General features: G+C 47.7%; 2 protein-coding genes across 3 annotated transcripts; both read left to right on the top strand.

The window, feature by feature from the left end:
- The first annotated feature begins 6,766 nt into the window (after positions 1-6,766).
- On the top strand, positions 6,767-6,982 carry LOC132319726 (uncharacterized). The gene has a single exon (XM_059831245.1). The coding sequence runs from the start codon at positions 6,767-6,769 to the stop codon at positions 6,956-6,958; it is 192 nt and encodes a 63-aa protein (XP_059687228.1). The 3' UTR covers positions 6,959-6,982.
- An 8-nt stretch (positions 6,983-6,990) lies between these two features.
- Positions 6,991-18,030, top strand: BCL9 (BCL9 transcription coactivator). 2 transcript variants are annotated; one of them, XM_059831140.1, is made up of 7 exons: positions 6,991-7,061; positions 8,632-8,948; positions 9,868-10,057; positions 10,524-10,623; positions 11,046-13,275; positions 15,226-15,486; positions 16,830-18,030. In XM_059831140.1, exons 1-7 carry the CDS (start codon positions 7,009-7,011, stop codon positions 17,945-17,947), a joined length of 4,269 nt encoding a protein of 1,422 aa, XP_059687123.1. In that variant the 5' UTR covers positions 6,991-7,008; the 3' UTR covers positions 17,948-18,030. The 2 variants fall into 2 exon arrangements, with proteins under 2 accessions (XP_059687123.1, XP_059687037.1); XM_059831054.1 differs by lacking the exon at positions 6,991-7,061 and having other exon boundaries at positions 8,576-8,948.
- The last annotated feature ends 343 nt before the right edge of the window (positions 18,031-18,373 follow it).

Below are 18,373 nucleotides of genomic sequence, written 5' to 3'. Positions count from 1 at the left end.
TGAAAGGGGGTTGCAGAGAGGTGGGTGTTGGTCTCCTTTCCCAAGTGACGGGTGACAGGACAAGAGGAAATGGCCTCAAGTTGTGCCAGGAGAGATTCAGACTGGATATTTAGAAAAATTTCTTTACTGAGAGAGTGGTGAGACACTGGAATAGGCTGCCCAGGGAAGTGGGGGAGTGACCCTCCCTGCAGGTATTCAAGGAGCGTGTGGACGTGGCATTGTGGGACATGGCTTAATGGGCATGGTAGTGTGTGGGGTTTTTTTGTTTTTGTTTTTTTTTTGGTTGATGGTTGGAGTTGATGATCTTACAGGTCTTTTCCAACCTTAGTGATTCTGTGATTACAAGATTACAAGCACATGCTTTATGCATTCATGGGAAAAGATGAGGAGGACAGCTTTTGCTAAGAGGTAGGGGCAGATTTAAAGGTGTAGTTAAAAGCCCTTAGTAGGGGCAATATCTAGAAATTGGGACTGGTTCAAGGGATTGAAGAGTGTCCTGTGTCCCGTATCCTGAAGTGTCATGGGGAGATGTGTGGGGTGTAGAATACTCATGTCAGTTTATTTATTTGCTTTTACTTTTATATGATCTTAAGAGAGTCTGACGGTTCAGTAAAAGCACTGAATAACACTTCCTGCATCCTCTTTGTTTCCCAGTTGCACTCTTTATCAATGAGGTGTGTATAATCAAGTACTTTATTAAACAGCAGCTTATTAAAAAGTAACATACAGTTCAGCTGCAACTGTGCAAAATAAGCAAATGCTTAACAAAACTGGTAAATGCAGCACGTGGTGAAAACCAGTGGTAGCTCTTGGGGGGTGTCTTGGATGTCATGGAATCACCTTTTGCCAGTGCAGCTGTTCTCCCTCTTACGTGGTTGAATGAGGGTTGGAGAAATAGGATGTTCCCTTCCCAGTAAAATTACAGTGAAGGAGCGCGTTGGTTGATTCATTGCCTTACCCCACCTCTCTGGTTGCACGGGGAATCCACTGGTGGATGCACATGCCGAGGTTTGCTTCCTGGTGGCTGTCAGGATGAGCAGTTGCTCAAATGGCTCCTGCTGCTGTTCTTGGTCCCTCCTGAAGCTGTTGCTCTTCTGGAGCAGTCTCTTACTCCGCTCTCTCTCTTCTTTCTCTCCCACTCCACTACCACAGCTACAATTCAGGGTGCTGGCTCAGCTTGCATTCAAAGTCGTCATTTGTTTTCTGTAGCAGCAGGTCTCTAGCCTTTTTTTCTTTTTCTGTGCTGATTTCGGGCTCTCGCCACCCTCAGTCCAGCACAGACTGACAGTCTCAGAAAGGCTGCGGGGGGGGAAAAAAAGAAGTGTGCTCTTTCTTGTACACAGAGAAAGAGGTTTCTTGCCTTTAATGCTTCATGTCACAGTAAGGCCACAAGTTTGATACTTTTATCTACTTGGTATGCCTTTATTTCATCTCTCCACATTCTCCTTCTCAAAGAGGGAGAAGACTGAAGTGAATCAGTGATAACTGCAGCTGTTCGTGCTGAAGCAGCCATAATGTTGTACACCTCCAAGTACCTGACCACTTTTTACTATCAAGCTTCTGCAGTTTAAGGGCATAAAGGAGGAATAAGCTAGTTCAGATGTTTTTTGTCCTTCTGTTTGCAGTACAATAATGTGGTGGCTAGTTCATAGCAGTACAGGGATGGTTCCTGAATAAGTTACCAAAAGGTTAGTTAAGATGTGCATTTGTGTCTTCTTAGTTACTTTGTGGTAGCTGCTTGTGTACATGCTCTCATCATTTTGCTCTTAAATTCACTGTGTAGCAAGCTGTCATGTGCCGACTATGGGCTAAGACCGTGCAGGTGAGCAGCAGAGATGGTAAACTAGGGGGTGAAATTACATTGCAATAACTCGGCTGGGTAGCCTTAAAGAGGGATCGTCTCTGATCATTTGTGTCCCTCTTGCAGTCCTGAGCTATGGTCTGTAAGGCTGACATGCTCCTGTTCTTTGCCAGGTTGAACTTGAATGTTTCAAGCAATAGAGCTCCGACCATTTGCTGTGATAGATTCTCTCCATCCTGATGCATGCTGGTGTTCACATGTTTTCCCTTTCAAGGGAAAAGGTGATTTTTGTTGCTGCTTTGATAGAGGTGTGTCAGTACTGGCAATGGTATGGCTTAGCCTGTATTGTTTCATTGGGTGGGGTGGGGGAAAGGGGAGAGGAGATATAACTGGGTAATTGGATTCAGGGATGATTGTGCTGCTGTGGTAGGTTTTACTGGATGAAGCAGCTTGTTGCGATAGGTGTTTGTTTCAGCTTCTGTCTGCAGGTGTGACTTGGCTAGATAAGGATGGTCTATCATGTTGATGATTTCATTGTTTGATTTGGCTGGACTGGGTGGAGAATGTAGCTGCATTGTTTGGGACTAGCTTTGTAGTTTGGTTTTGTTGAAGTGGATTACATGGCAGTGCATTGCCACATTATTAAGGTGAAGCTGTAGTAGATAATAGTTGGAGAATGTTGGAGGGAAGAGAACATGCACAGGGTTTCACAATGTGTAACTAATTGAGCCTCGCAACAGCTCCTGTGTTCTTGTTGGGAGATCTGGTCAGCAGAATGCATTGGGATTGCACAGAACCTCTGGTAGTGATTTCAGTTTGCAGTCATACTTTAACTGCAAGGCTGTCTGTGCTGTGTAAATAGCTGAGAGTGCTCTGAGACACCACGCTGGCCCTGACAGTGTGAATGTTGTCTGGATTCATACTGTTCTTGCAGCTTCTCCAGTTTTCACAGTGGGTGGGGGAGAAGCTGGCAGGTAGCTGCTCTGTCTTTCTTTACTGGCCTCAAATTTACCGTTGAGCCATGCTTCAGAGTCTGCGTTTCCTTGTATTATGGAAGTTTCAGGCTCTTAAACTTGCTTTAACATGTGAGTGAACATTAATTGATGCAGTGTTGTCTCCATTATTGAAAGTGTGGCTGACTGGTTCTTGGGCCGTGAACTCTTTTGGCCTTATAGGAAATAACGGTAGTGCAATGTGGGGCTATCCCCTCTATCTTGGGCAAACTTGCAGTATGTCTTACTCAGGAACGTTTGCAGTTGGAGTCCCTTCTGCCTGTCGTGTAGCACAATGATGTGAAGTAGGAGCTGCCAGAACAGTAGATAGTGTTCCTTCCTTCTAAAACATGCCTGGTTTTCCCCTAGATGTGACTGACTGATTGTCTGGCTTTACCTGATGCTTGATGTTTTTATTTATATGTTGTCTGGCTGTGGAGGAGGTTGTATATATGAAGCACAGGGGTTTGGTGGAAGTTGCTGGACCTCATAGTGAGGGTAAGGTGAGCCTTTGAAGAGAGATAGTGCAGAGAAGGGGAGGTTACATGTCCAAGCTTTGTGCCAGCTTCTCTAAGCACAGATGAGCTCATGGGAATCCAGCTACCTCAAATGTGGGAGTGCTAAAGCAGGTCTGACCTATTTCCCCTCCATGAGCAGCCTGCATCTTCAGAATCTTCCAGTCTGATGGTGGCTTTTTTGGTGCTGACAAATCTTGCCAGTCTGAGCAGAGGCTTCCCCTTGTCAATGGTTCAGAGCAAGTTTTGATTCGTCTGCCTCCGTGGCTGGATGCACAGGAGGGACTCACAGCTTGGCTGTGCTTTTGTGTTGGTGAAACTCTGCCTCTCTCTTCTTTTTCCAGGTGATCTTTTCTTGTGAGACAAGTGGTTCACAACTCATGGCCTCCACAATGAGTACTGCTGTGTCGTGACACCAGGGGTCTTGGTAAGCTACTTGTTAGAAAGGCGAGGATCTATCATATCTCCACAAACACGTGCCCATCTCTTTTGTCTCTACAGTTGAGGTTTGAAGTCATTTTAAGCCATCCAAATTGTAAGCTGCAAACAAGTGGGGTGAGGCTACTTTTCACCTGTTCTCACCTCCTCCTTTGAGCTTGCAGTGGCACTGATATGGTTACATGATCAACCAGATCAGGGGACTGATCCAGCTGAATAGAGATTTCTGCTGTTTCCCTTGGGTTAGTTCCCATTCAGATCTTTCCCTGATCTGGTCAGGAGAGAGGTGGTGAGAATGAGTAGGCAGTTGAACCATCCCTTTTCCCTGCAGCTATTGCCTGGCATACCTTAAAGCAATCCTGAAAATACAGCTGTGGATGTAGCTTGCCAAAATGTCTTGAAAAGTGGCTTGACCGTTCACTGTCAGTGACCCTACCTCTGATTTTAGAGCAATGATAAAGGCTTTGCTATGGTAGGCAGACTCCAGCTGCAAAAATACATTTCTCTAGAGTTTTTCCGTTATTGAACCCTAGATTCCCAGACATACATATGTTAGAAGTGCATTTAGAAAAATCATGAGGCATTCCATTTCATATTATAAAAGATGCTACATTCCCAGTGTGCAGAAATGAGAAGTGGAGGACGTTGAGTTGCCGTTGTTCCACCAATGAATATATTGATGTATTCTTTATAGCTCTCTCTGGTAAGAAGAAATTTAAACTGAGATTGGAAAATACAGTTCCCTTGCAGGGCGTATCAATTCTAATAGATGGAAGATACATGTATATAGGATAATAAAAAAGTAGGGTTAGACAATTGGAGGGTTTTTTTCCCCTGTGAAGTACTTGAAAGTTTGGTGATGTCAGAAATACTGTGCAGCCAGTGTGATCCTGATTCTGTTCTTCATGTTTTCTAATTGCACTGTGCAAGACTGGGAGTCTGAGAAAATTCTCATCTTATAATAAAAGGTAATGTGATAATGCATAAATATCAGAAGTGGAAAAGCAGAGGATTAAACAACTAGAATACTTAAGTTCATCGCACAGGCATCCGCATCCTGCTTTTAGCATTGAGCTCTGCTCACTTTAATGCTATTGTTCCTTTTTTCTTTTACCTGAAATTCACTGTGTTTTCAGTCACAGCTTCACCTTAAGTGGGGGGCCCCAAAGTGTCACTGAGTTCCACTGACTTTTACAGATGCATAAATCTCTTTTCAAAAGTGGAGTTGGGTGCTGTTGATAATGTTATGGTTTTGTTGTCAAAACAGACATAGGAGCCAAATTTACATGCAAAGACAGCACAGTTTAATACCTGTGAAGATGTTCTCTCTTGTCTTCAATGTGTCTGTATAGCACCAGCTCCAATTACAGCATGGAAGTAGTAACAGTAGTAATAGATTAACTCCAACACTCAAAATCAGTGGGATAACCAGCTGATAGCCCCAGAGAGGCATGTGGATCCTGTGGAGTGTGTGGCTCAGACTGGAGTTCATCTGATTGTGCCTAATAGGAGGCATTAAAAATGAGATCTTTATTGCAGAAACATTCCCTCACATTAATGGGTTTGTGCAGCACAGTGGAGGTGAGAATAGGAAGCAGGATGATTTCTCTGGGTCATGAAGGAGGCATGTAGTAGGGAGGAGAATTTTTGGAGGTGATGCAGAGCTTCATGGAATGACTGCAATGTGGAGCACTATCATGTTAAAGTACAGCAGTGCAAAGTCACTAAAAAGTGCAATGGCACAACCTCACAACCAGATAAATTTGGGGAACTGGAAAACCATGGTGCTTAACACTACAAGTTACTGATAACTCTCCTTGGCCAGAGGCAGTCATATAGTGCCCGTGTTTCTTAATCCTCTGGTGTCAGCATGTAAGCAAACCAATTTTTGTTTTCTAAATGCAATTTGAACAGTAGTTTCTTCATAAAATTCAAGACACTCCCAGTCTGGTGAGATTTATTTTTGTTTTGTTTGATATACACAGGAAGAAACTGCTTCTTTGGTGCTGAGAAGGAATACTGAGAATATTTACATTTGAATAATATTTAACTAGCAATGCTTAATACATTAACAACAAATCTTGGTTAGATTCTAAATTAAATGGATTTGCATCTGAGTAGGTGAGATGAACAGGAGAGATTTTGTTGAAACATAAACAAGACAGAAATTTGTTCCAAAATAATTTAGCCCAAAGGACGTAAACAGTAATGTTCAATAGTTAATAGTTTCTTCCTCCAGAAACAGTTTTATGTGCCTTATTGCCTGCATCATGAATATTGTTTCTTAGAAAGAAGCTGAAAAAGTGCTGATTTCTGGTTTTGTGTCTTTTTTTTAGAGCCTCAATAGTCTGTATAGTGTTGCTGAGCAAATTTAGGAAGGTAGTTCTCCAGTAATCTTTTGGCCTTTCTAATAGGTATAATGAGTGACTAACCTCTGGTATTTTCAGAGTAATCACAGCATAGTTGGTTGCTTACAGGTGGCCAGGAAGGCATTTTATTTTATTTTCCTCCCTTTGTGCAACCCTTAGCACACATCATTGAACATATGTCTAGTTATATTGGACCAAGGAGACAGAAAAGATTTGAGCAGAGTTTATGTTCTTAATGGCCGTAATCTGATATTTCTTCACAGGGGAATTCTGGATAGCTAAGTCATGTTGGGGATTTGTAATTCTGGCTTCCTAGTCACTTGCTGTGAGGTGTCTTCAAGCTGAGCACAGATGCAGAATCAAAGTGTCCAGATACGAGGTGCTTCCCTGTTTTGTTGACTCCAGAGTGATTTGCTTTGGGTGAAGGGAAGATGGCCTCACTGCCTCTGTAAACTGAATGGCCAGCCAGGGCTGCCTCTGGTTGGAAATACCCAGCTGTACTGAGCCATCTGAAAGCTCTTCTCCTGCGTCTTCTCAATAACGTGGGTAGAACTGCCATTTACTGCTTCACACCAGACACATCTGCTTGGGAAGTTCCTCACTGGTTTTCTGTTCTCTTCTTGTGGGGTGGTTTTACAGTGTGCCCTGGAGATGCGAGACTTCCCCTGGGCAGCAGGAGGCACACGTCTAGAGAATGCTGGAGCTGCAGGAGGGAAGCGCCCAGTGCAAAACCAGAGAGGAGCAAAGAGAAAAAAGGCAAGCAGACAGCCAGCATTGAGAGAAGCGGGTGGCAGAAAGTGTTTCGACGCTGCCTCTGGCGGCACACTCCCCAGAGGAACTTGACGAGAGCCCATCTGCGTGTGTGTGAGTCTGTGAGCTCAGGATTTCTGTCAATGCATTCCAGTAACCCCAAAGTGAGGAACTCCCCGTCAGGCAACACACAGAGGTAAGGAAAAGAGCCTGCAGTCAGCTGCTCTGGATTGGTGCATGATGCTGTCCCTGCTCTGCTGCAGGATTAGCCAAGGACTGGTGCATGTGACTTACTGGTCCTCCTACATGCTCCCATTGGACCTGCTGAGTACCTGAGCACTGGCTGCACAGTGCTGATGAGCCTCCACGTTTGCTAGGCTTGAGATGAGCTGAAACCTGTAAACCCATGAGGTGTGGATTCTACATTCCTCGTGCCCTCCTCCTTCCCATCAGATGTAGGCTGTAGGAGAGTAAACATGCTGTTTCTATCTGGGTTTTTTTTTCTTCCCCCTCTTCTAATCGTCTGTTTCCCCGAGGGGTAGCTGGGCAGCAGAAGGTCTCTCCTTCTGTACTTTCACACAAAACACTTCCTCCGTATTATTGGCCTGAACAGCCTGGAGAACTGATCAGCTGTGCACTGAGATCCTCTGCATCATTCACTTGCCAGTGCAGCAGGTCAGCATCTCTCCTCCGCTAATTTGGAAGGGGAAAAATATGGAAGTGAAGCACTATCCAGGGACTTACAGTGGTCTGATTGACAGCATTCTTGAGTTTGATTATTTGCTCCTAGAGGTCATCTGGAGCTTAAGAGTAATTCAGAGGGAATGCCTCCGAGTCAGATGTCTGTCCAAAGGAGGAAATGGCTTGTGTGAGTCCCACAATGAGGATGCTAGCAAGCACTGCCTGTTGGAAGTGGCAGTGATGATGGAAAAACAGTGCAGAAGATCCGATAGCAACTGAGTAACTGGAGGGTGAAAAGGAAGGGGTGGCTAATATGTGTGTAAAACCCAGAGAAACAAAATATTTTTAGGATGCAATTTGCTGAATGAAAGAGGGAAGGAAAGATTCTGAATTTCCTTTGGCAAATTACAGAAGCTTCATCTGTCCCATTTTGCAGGAGTGTGCAGGGAGATGGTATCCTTCTCTTTCCTTATTCAGAGGCAGGTTGTAGCTGGTTTAATTGTTTTCACGGTCAGAGGTTTGTGTTTTCCTGGCAGCTCGCCCCAATGTATGATGAATGCTGCAGTAATGCTGGGTTTTCCTTGTGCGCCCTGTAGAACTGGATAGGGAGGTGCAGGGGAGGGGGGGTGGGGGGGGTGGTCCTAGTCTGATCACAGCTGCAGCATGTAGTTGGGGTCCAGGAGAGTGGTGAGGTGAACTTTATTGTGCCTTATTTGTTTACTCTGAGCTGGTCTTGGTGTGAGGCTCTTCTCTGTGCACATAGAAACCGTTGTCTTTATTGACAGAAGCCCCAGAGGTAGGTCCTCATGTGACAGCAGTTCCTGGGATCTGGCAGGTCTGTAGCTTGCCCTAATGCCTTCTTGAGCAATGAGATCCCATCTTGGATAATAACCCTTTCAGGGCATGTTCAAAAAAGCGCCTGCATGACTCTAAGCTTGCAGGCATTTTTTATTTGTCAGCAATTGTCTTAGCTTGCAAAGGTGGCAATGGTTGTTTCTGCTTCTCTCTAATCTGTTCCTACAGGGTTGAATGAATCCGTGGTGTCATTTGTCACTTTTTTCTTCCTTTTTTTGCTCTGTCCCTAGTAGCCCCAAATCAAAGCAGGAGGTGATGGTCCGTCCCCCTACAGTGATGTCCCCATCTGGCAACCCCCAGCTGGATTCCAAATTTTCCAACCAGGGCAAACAAGGGGGCTCCACCAGCCAATCCCAGCCCTCTCCCTGTGACCCCAAAAGTGGAGGTCACCCCCCCAAAGTGCTCCCTGGCCCAGGTGGGAGCATGGGGCTGAAGAATGGGGCTGGAAACGGTGCCAAGGGGAAGGGGAAGAGAGAGAGGAGCATTTCGGCAGACTCCTTTGAACAGAGGGAAGCTGGGACTCCTAACGATGACCCTGAAATCAAAGGTATGTTTGCTAGGATTTGTGCGCAATTAGTCTGAGTCCTTTGTGAGATGCAGAATTGCTATGCAAGTGTTAGCGAAACATTTATTTGTCTGGGGTTCTGTAAGTTCCAGCCAACGAAGTCTAAAGGTCTTGAGAGCAGGTGAAGAAGAGAGGTTGTCGTAGCTGGTATTGGTAAATGTCCTGTTCCCGCTCAGTTAAAGTGCAGACCTGACTCTGGTGGGAAAGTTCCTTTGTAACTCTGAAACTCCCGCAGAGGAACTGAAAGTACAAATGCAACCTGTTGGTTTCCTTCTGGCCTTTGGCCTTTCAGGAACTGTTCTGTTGTAACTGGGGTTTTGAACAATATGCAAGCCTCTTTTGTCAACACAGATACATAACTTGTAGCACTCTGGCTGGTAACACAAGCCAGAGAGTTGGGATTTCTGTGTTCTGTTCCTGGCTCCAACATTGCCTCTGTGAGGCAGTGCAAAAACAGACTAGAAGTGCAGTTGTGCATCTTTCCTTTGCTGTCTGTTTTCTAGGTCACGTGGCTAAGGTGGCTGAAGGGAATAAAAAGTAAAGTTTTGCACAGAGTGTTCTCGTTGCATACAGACATATTTATATTTGTTCATTTTAGTGTGTAGTTGTCCTGCTATTATGTGGCAGACATACAGACAATTAGACAATTCAAAGGGATCAGCTCTGGGAACTGCCACTTGCCTTGGAAAGGGCCAAGATGAGCTTTCTCCCAGTGGTACCTGAAGGGCAGCATGGCATTAGAGGGAAGATGCATGGGGTAATAGAGGAATTGCCTTTAGCAGTGCTTCAGGGAGAAGCGGGAAATTTCAGAGGAGGAAAAGCTCTAGTCAGTTACCAGAAACGGTTTCTGAAGAGCTCCCAAGGTAGTGATTCCCCTCTTTTCCTCTTTCTCCCCTTCCAGACTGCAATTCTGCTGATCATGTGAAGTCCCAGGATTCTCAGCACACACCACACTCCATGACTCCTTCAAATGCTTCAGCCCCAAGGTCTTCCACACCTTCCCATGGCCTGACTGCTGCTTTGGAGCCAGCAAGTGGGCAGAAGACTCCATCCAAAGTGGTTTACGTCTTTTCTACTGAGATGGCCAACAAGTAAGTAGGTAGATGCTTGAACGCCTTCAGGGAGCGGGGTTATATTTGTGCTCCCTTAAGACATTCTCAAGTGCACTTTCTCCATCAAGTGCGTTTTTGTAGAAAAAAGTTATTACTTGTTTTGGGGATGCTGAAAGGGCTGGAATGGAGAATGTCACTACCTCTTGCCCTCTGAGAAGTGATTATTTATTCCTCTGAGGTGTGGGTTCTTTTTTGGCAAATGCTGGTAGATACTGTTTTGCAATCCATGCAGTGAGTAGCAGCCAGGATGGCTTAAACTGAGGCATGAACCCTGAATGCTGATGAGTTTGTAGATGTAAGCATCCGTCTTTTGCTACTCATCTAGAGTGAAATACGTGTGGTTAAGTCACTCTCCCTTCTGCTAGCTGAAGGGTAGAAGGGAGGACGGTTAAGAAATATTGATTCTTAGCTTCAATTGGATATGTGCATCTGTCTGTCTTTGCAGGGCTGCAGAAGCTGTGCTGAAGGGACAGGTGGAAACCATCGTGTCCTTTCATATCCAGAACATCTCAAACAGCAAGGCGGAACGAAACACTGTACCCTTGGTAGGGAATACCACATGTGGGTGGGAAGGGAAATGGTAAATGCGCTTTGTGTGTGTGATTCAGACAGATGGATGATTAGTTTTAGGGTGGAAAAGAGAGGGACAGTTGTTGTCCAAGGCTTCTGCAAATAAATGTCTTTGGATCATCCAAAGAAGAGCTTGTGTCTTGCAGTATTTGGGGAGTGTATTTCCGACCCATTGATTGTGCAGAGCTAGTACAGAAGCAAGGGGTATCTGCTGTAATACCTGAGCAAAGTATATTTCTGCATGGCCAAGATGTTGCTCTGTAATCACTGCATAAAGGCTACCCTTCCTTGCAAAGTCTGGGCGGGTGGTGGCGAGACAGGACATTTCATTTGCACCTCTGCTTATGTGACATGGCTGTAAGATGAACGAGTTACAACATGTGGCTTTCTCTTGCAGAACCCCCAGATCACTGCACTTCGGAGTGAACCCAAGCCCCTGCCGCAGCCGCAGCCCCCTGCCACCCAGGACCAGAACCCTCCCCAGAACGCCAAAATGCAGCCGACTCCACCCGTGTCAGCGCCAGTATCCAAATCCACTGGCCCCACGTGCCCCATAGATCAGGACAGTCCCAGCGTGGAAAGCAAAGTGATGTCTGTGGGCAGCCCTGCCAACTCTACCCCGTTGCAGACAGAAGGATTTGGGCAGAGTTCAACCCCCAATAATCGAGCAGTTAGCCCAGTTTCCCAAGGTAGCAATAGCTCAGCTGCAGACCCCAAAGGTCCTCCCCAGCAGGTGTCTGGTGGGGACCCATCTAATTTGGGTGAGAATCCAGATGGACTGTCACAGGAGCAGCTGGAGCATCGAGAGCGCTCGTTGCAGACCCTGAGAGACATACAGCGCATGCTTTTCCCTGATGAGAAGGAGTTTGCGGGAGGGCAAAGCGGAGGGCCGCCTCCAAATGCTGGTGTGCTGGATGGTCCCCAAAAGAAACCTGAAGGGCCGATACAGGCCATGATGGCTCAATCCCAAAGTTTAGGCAAAGGGTCAGGGTCTCGGACAGATGGAGGGGCTCCGTTTGGCCCTCAAGGACACAGGGACATGCCCTTTTCCCCAGATGAAATGGGGCCACCACCAATGAACTCCCAGTCAGGACCCATAGGCCCAGACCACCTGGACCACATGACTCCCGAGCAGGTGGCCTGGCTCAAACTGCAGCAGGAGTTTTATGAGGAGAAGAGAAGAAAGCAAGAGCAGGTGGTTGTGCAGCAGTGTTCCTTGCAGGACATGATGGTCCATCAGCATGGGCCTCGTGGGGTGGTCCGAGGCCCTCCCCCTCCCTACCAGATGACCCCTGGGGAGGGCTGGGGACCTGGGGGTCCAGAGCCCTTCCCTGAAGGCATGAACATGTCGCACTCTCTGCCCCCCAGGGGCATGGCCCCTCATCCCAACATGCCCGGGAGCCAGATGCGCCTGCCTGGTTTTGCAGGAATGATGAACCCTGATATAGAGGGCCCCAGTGTCCCAAATCCTGCTTCCCGGCCTGGGCTTTCGGGAGTTAGTTGGCCAGATGAAGTGCCAAAAATCCCAGATGGACGAAACTTCCCTCCTGGCCAGGGTGTCTTCAGCGGCCCTGGCCGAGGGGAGCGGTTCCCCAATCCACAGGGCCTGCCCGAAGAGCTCTATCAGCAGCAGCTGGCTGAGAAACAGATGGGCCTCCCTCCTGGCCTGAACATGGAAGGCATCAGGCCTGGCATGGAGATAAACAGAATGATGCCCTCCCAGAGACACATGGAGCCTGGGAACAACCCCATCTTCCCTCGCATGCCAGTGGAAGGGCCGATGAGCCCCTCCAGGGGGGACTTCCCGAAAGGAATACCCCCACAAATGGCCTCTAGCAGGGAGCTGGAGTTTGGGATGGGCCCCGGCAGCATGAAGGGGGACATGGGCATGAATGTCAGCATGGGATCCAACCCACCCCTGGTCCCTCAGAAGCTGAGGGAGGCAGGAGTTGGGCCGGAAGAGATGATGAAACTGCGCCCCGGCGTCTCGGAGATGCTCTCCTCTCAGCAGAAAATGGTGCCGCTGCCGTTTGGGGAGCACCCGCAGCAGGAGTATGGCATGGGTCCCAGGCCTTTCCTTCCCATGTCTCAGGGCCCAGGAGTCGGTCTCCGAAATCTCAGAGAACAGATCGGGCCTGACCAAAGGACTAACAACCGGCTCAGCCACATGCCGCCACTACCTCTCAATCCCACCAGTAACCCTAATAGCCTCAACACTGCTCCCCCTGCACAGCGCAGCCTCGGCCGCAAGCCCTTGGATATCTCCGCAGCTGGTCAGGTGCATTCACCAGGAATCAACCCCCTGAAATCCCCCACGATGCGCCAGGTCCAGTCTCCCATGATGGGGTCTCCCTCAGGGAACCTCAAGTCCCCTCAAACGCCCTCCCAGCTGGCAGGAATGCTTGCGGGCCCCACTGCCGCAGCTGCCGCTGCCTCCATTAAGTCCCCCCCTGTCTTGGGGTCTGCTGCTGCTTCTCCTGTCCACCTCAAGTCTCCGTCTCTCCCCGCACCTTCTCCCGGATGGACTTCGTCTCCAAAGCCTCCTTTGCAGAGCCCTGGGATTCCCCCGAACCACAAGGCATCTCTCACCATGTCTTCTCCAGCCATGCTGGGGAACGTGGAGTCGGGTGAGTGCCGCCTCTGCTAGCCCGACTAGGCTCTTCGGTTCTCGTCGGGTTACCCTGAGGTGTGCAGCAAGGGGAGAGGGAGGAGGTTTCTTGCAGGGTGGCAGTGCTGCGAGGCTGAGTGGTGCTTGGTCCAAGGGTCTGGTTGGTGGCTACACAAGCGGAGCCCAAGTGCTTTTTCTCCTCCTGTTGTATTTGTGGGTTTGCACTGTGCATCCCGTGTGTCAGGGTGAGGGCTGGTCACTCGGATGTGAACGTGAAAGGGTGGGGTCAAGAGGTGTGAAAAGACGTGGAGTGTTAATGGGAGAAATCTCTCCTCGGAAGGGTTTTTGGCTGTTCTGCTACAGCTCCTGGTGGCTGTAGCTTTGTGGAGAAGTTCCTGCTGATGTTATGAAAATGCTTTGAAATAAAGGCTCCTATGAATTGATGCTGAGCATAGTTAGCCAGTCGTGTATCTAGATATGGTTCAGGTATGGTTATGGCTTTCTGGTTAACCACTGCAGGCAGGGAGGTGTGCTAACATTTTTTCAGGCTTCAACCATTTCGGAGAGAGCTAAATACCACCGTATGTGGCATTCAGTAGCATGCCAGAGCTGTGAATGGGACCTCTGGGTGCAGGTGCTGGCACTGCCCTCTCTGCTCCTGAACGTCTCTGGGCTGCTGGCTGCACACCTCTGCCCTCTCCTTCCCACTCCCAAACCCTCCCGGAGCTTGTTCACCCCTCGGTCCAGGCTCCCAGTGCCACAGCCCTGGGCGGCCTTCCTGCCCGGCAAGGTCTCCTGGCTGGGAGAGGCCCGGAGAAGAGGTTTGCCCACGTTGCCCTCTAGTGCTGCTGCGGGTAACAGCGCGGTGGTGGCCGGGATGTGCCTGCCGGGGCCGGGGGACCGGCGGTGGCGGGGAGGGTGACCCCTCGCACCAGCTGGCCGGATTGCTGGCTGGGTCGCTGTGCTCGGGAGAGGAGCCTGGATGTTAGCGTCTGCCGTGGCTTGCTGAGGCCGTGCCTGGCGTCAGCCCAGACCTACAAGTCAGAACCGAATGCTCTAGTCTGCCCAACATCGTGCTTAACGAATGCTTTTACGTGCAGCTCTTCCAAAGCATAAATGTTTTGGCATTGCAGGTATTCTGTATTCTCCTTTCCTTTTTCTGGGGTGAGCCGAAGAACGTGCAGTGACTTTTCAGTGATAGTACAACGTTGGTTTAGCATCTTTTCTTCACGTGTAGTTTGGGTGGCATGAAATTCATCGGTGAAGAACAAAGAAGATTGGAAGTGCAATTAAATTATTTCTTGTTTTGGGAGAGCAGAGGATGATAAGCTAATAGGTGCAGAGAATGTTTCTTTAACTGGAATGAGCAATAAATATGTGTACGTAAAACCTGAAATTAAATATAAACTAGGAGTTTTACTTGTAGCTGCTGATGCAGCTTGTCAGAAATCTGCCTACATGCCTTGGCATAATATCTGCTACAGCTTTCATTGTGCTGCCTGTGTCTTTCGTGCTTGTTTGATGCCCCCTAAAGAAAAAGAGAAAGGGGTTACAGTTGGCGTTTGGATGCAGGAACAATTAATTGACTATGGATTTGGATTTTTATGGCATAGACGATAAGCCAGTAAGTCTGTCTTCTTCAGTGCCTGGAAGTTGAATAAGTAGGCTTTTCGGACGTACCTGATAATTCTTTGTGTGGATTTGTAGAGGTTGAAGATAGTTCCAGTAGAAATGCAGAATCCAGGATAATAAATGTTAACTGTCTTGACCAATAGGCTCATTTTTTCTGGTTACCTTTCACAGGCATTGACTATGTTAGTCAGACGGTCTCTTGCAATAAAAGGGTTTTTTAGTTTTTGAGATTTCTGGGAGAAAAGGGTGGGATTTCAGGAAAAAATAAGAAGGAAAAAAATTACGTGTTTTTCTTTCTCTCTCTCTTTTTTCTTTTTTTTTTTTTTTTCCCCCTAAGGTGGTCCACCTCCTTCCACAGTCAGCCAGTCTGCTCCTGTGACTCTCCCTGGAAATCTTCCCTCTAGCAGTCCTTACACAATGCCTCCAGAGCCGACCCTCTCCCAGAATCCCCTCTCCATTATGATGTCCAGGATGTCCAAATTTGCCATGCCTAGCTCTACACCGCTCTATCATGATGCCATCAAAACTGTGGCCAGCTCGGATGATGACTCTCCTCCAGCACGCTCCCCAAACTTGCCACCTATGAACAGTGTACCAGGTAAGAAACTAAAAGAAACATAAGCCCAAGCTATCAGACAATACAGTAAGAGTGATTTTTATGGAAGCTTCATCAGCTGAAGATAGTGGGAGGGAAAAACCTTGAAGAGTATATAGCCATGGGTTGTTTTTGAAGAAGGCAGTTGCAATGCTCTGAAATGGGGAGACGGAAATTTTCCTTGCAACCATTTTTTTTTCTGTCCAGAAAGTGTCTGTTTAGAAAGTGCCTAATCTGGAAAACCCTTATGTATGGGAGAAATTTCCTCTCAGGCAGAATGGAATTACTTGTGTGAGTGAAGGCTGCTCATGGGAATAAGGGTCAGATCTACAAGGGGTTACCCAGAGGAAACCATTCTTCCCCTGTCTTAAAGCAGTGTCATAGAGTCTTCACAGTTTTGGGTTTGGTTTTTGCTTTTTTAACACTGAATCATCTGATCTCTTCCTGGGTTTTGTGGATTGCCTTTTTTATAGAAGAGAGTGTTAGAGTGCTTTCTCAAAGCATACATATTTTCATATAGGAAATGTGTAATGGCAGATGACCTCAGCCAGGACTGAGGGAAATTGTTCTCGTCCTTACCTGAGAGAGTTAAAGGAAAAGTAAAATAAAATATTGTCCTTTTGGGCTGTCTTGTGTGTGAGCATGTTTATATGAGAAATCTAATCCCTGCTGATAGCTTAATGTTTGTGGGTGCGTATTTAATACAAAAGTAGGCTGTAGCCCCTCCACCCAATTGAATTAACGTAGTTGAAAGAGGGGATGAGTGGATGTTTCATAAGAGTGGCAACTGGCAATGAATTCTTGATGAGTTTACCTGTAGCTTTGCTATCTGTTTCATGCAGTAATGATCAGAGTGGCTGAATATACCCGGGGAAGCTGGCTAATTGAATAAGTTCATGATGATTGCTCATTAACCTCATTGATCGCCGCCTCCTAGTCTTATGAGGGTTACCTGATTTATCACTTCTTGCGTTTTGAAAGGAGATTCAGTCACCTCCCAGTGGACAAGTGTCCATATGCTGATAATCTGTCACAGACACGTTTATTACTGCCTGCATCTAGACTGCCAGGGAAATAGTAAAGGTATGGGTTGGATTGAGATCCTACTTACAGAGCAGGCTTTAGTCCCTTTTTGATAGGGTAGTGACAAGCTTAGGGAGGCAGCTGGGTAGATGGCATCAATTTTCTGGTTAAAATAACATTTTCCAGAGCCACTACTGATGTTTTTTTACTAGCATTAATTTTTGTGTGTATATGTGCTGACTTGGTAACCTTGCAGAAAAGTCTCTGATAACTTTATTGATTATTGATTGTTATCTAAATGTGATTCCTTATTTCTTCCCTAGGAATGGGCATTAATTCTCAGAATCCTCGAATTTCAGGTCCAAACCCAGTGGGTCCAATGCCAACCCTTAGCCCAATGGGAATGACCCAGCCTCTTTCCCATAACAACCAGATGCCCTCTCCAAATGCTATGGGACCCAATATACCTCCTCATGGGGTCCCTGTGGGACCCGGCCTGATGTCACACAACCCGATGATGGGGCACAGTTCCCAGGAGTCTCCAATGGTACCTCAAGGACGCCTGGGCTTCCCACAGGGGTTCCCTCCTGTACAGTCCCCTCCACAGCAGGTGCCATTTCCACACAACGGGCCCAGCGGTGGACAAGGCAACTTCCCAGCAGGAATGGGCTTCCACGGAGAAGGACCTCTGGGGCGTCCTACCAACCTGCCCCAAAGTTCGACAGATCCAGCACTTTGCAAGACTGGAGGCCCTGGCGGTCCAGACTCCTTCACTGTTCTTGGAAACAATATGCCTTCAGTTTTCACTGATCCAGAGCTGCAGGAGGTGATCCGTCCTGGAGCCACGGGAATACCTGAGTTTGACCTGTCCAGGATTATCCCGTCGGAGAAGCCTAGCCAGACACTACAGTATTTCCCTCGTGGGGAGGTGCCAGGCCGCAAGCAGCCACAGGGTCCTGGGCCTGGGTTCTCCCACATGCAGGGGATGATAGGAGAGCAGACCCCGAGGATGGGACTAACGTTGCCTGGCATGGGGGGCCCTGGGCCAGTGGGAACTCCAGATATCCCTCTTGGGACGGCTCCGTCCATGCCAGGTCATAACCCGATGAGACCGCCTGCCTTCCTGCAGCAAGGCATGATGGGGCCACACCACCGCATGATGTCACCAGCACAAACAGCGATGCCTGGCCAGCCCGCGCTAATGAGTAACCCCGTGGCCGCTGTGGGCATGATCCCAGGCAAGGACCGAGCCCCCGCGGGGCTGTACAGCCACCCGGGCCCTGTAGGGTCACCGGGTATGATGATGTCAATGCAGGGCATGATGGGACCCCAACAAAACATCATGATTCCCCCCCAGATGAGGCCCCGAGGTATGGCTGCTGACGTTGGCATGGGAGGATTTAGCCAAGGCCCTGGAAACCCAGGGAACATGATGTTTTAAGCTGCTACCATAAGACTGGATGTTCTGATCCTTGTCAAGATGAGATTCCAAGTCCTGAGGGCTTTTTTGGGAGCTTCAGGAGTACAGTTTGGCCATGCAATAGGTGAAAAGAGACCAGAGGATGCTTTGGGAAATCTCGAATGTATGGAATTACCTGAAAAAAAAAAAAAATTATTCATTTTAACAGGTTGTTTTTTTTTAAGATTTATTTTTTAAAAATTATTTTTGTGGACTTGGGTATCCCGTGACGGCACCTGCTTTGAGAATCTGTAGCTGTATTTTGAGAATTGCCATTTGTCACAAGTTGCACCATTCTCTGTATGTTTACGTCCTTCGGACTGGCTTCTCCCAGGACTCTCGGTTATTTTTGGGGTTTTTTGTGTACTGTACTATATTGTAAAAGGGATTTTAGCAGAGACTTTAGTC

The sequence above is a fragment of the Gavia stellata genome, chromosome 1 (assembly GCF_030936135.1).
Source record: "Gavia stellata isolate bGavSte3 chromosome 1, bGavSte3.hap2, whole genome shotgun sequence".
Taxonomy (NCBI): Eukaryota; Metazoa; Chordata; class Aves; order Gaviiformes; family Gaviidae; genus Gavia; species Gavia stellata.
This window is presented reverse-complemented; position numbering and strand designations above follow the sequence as displayed.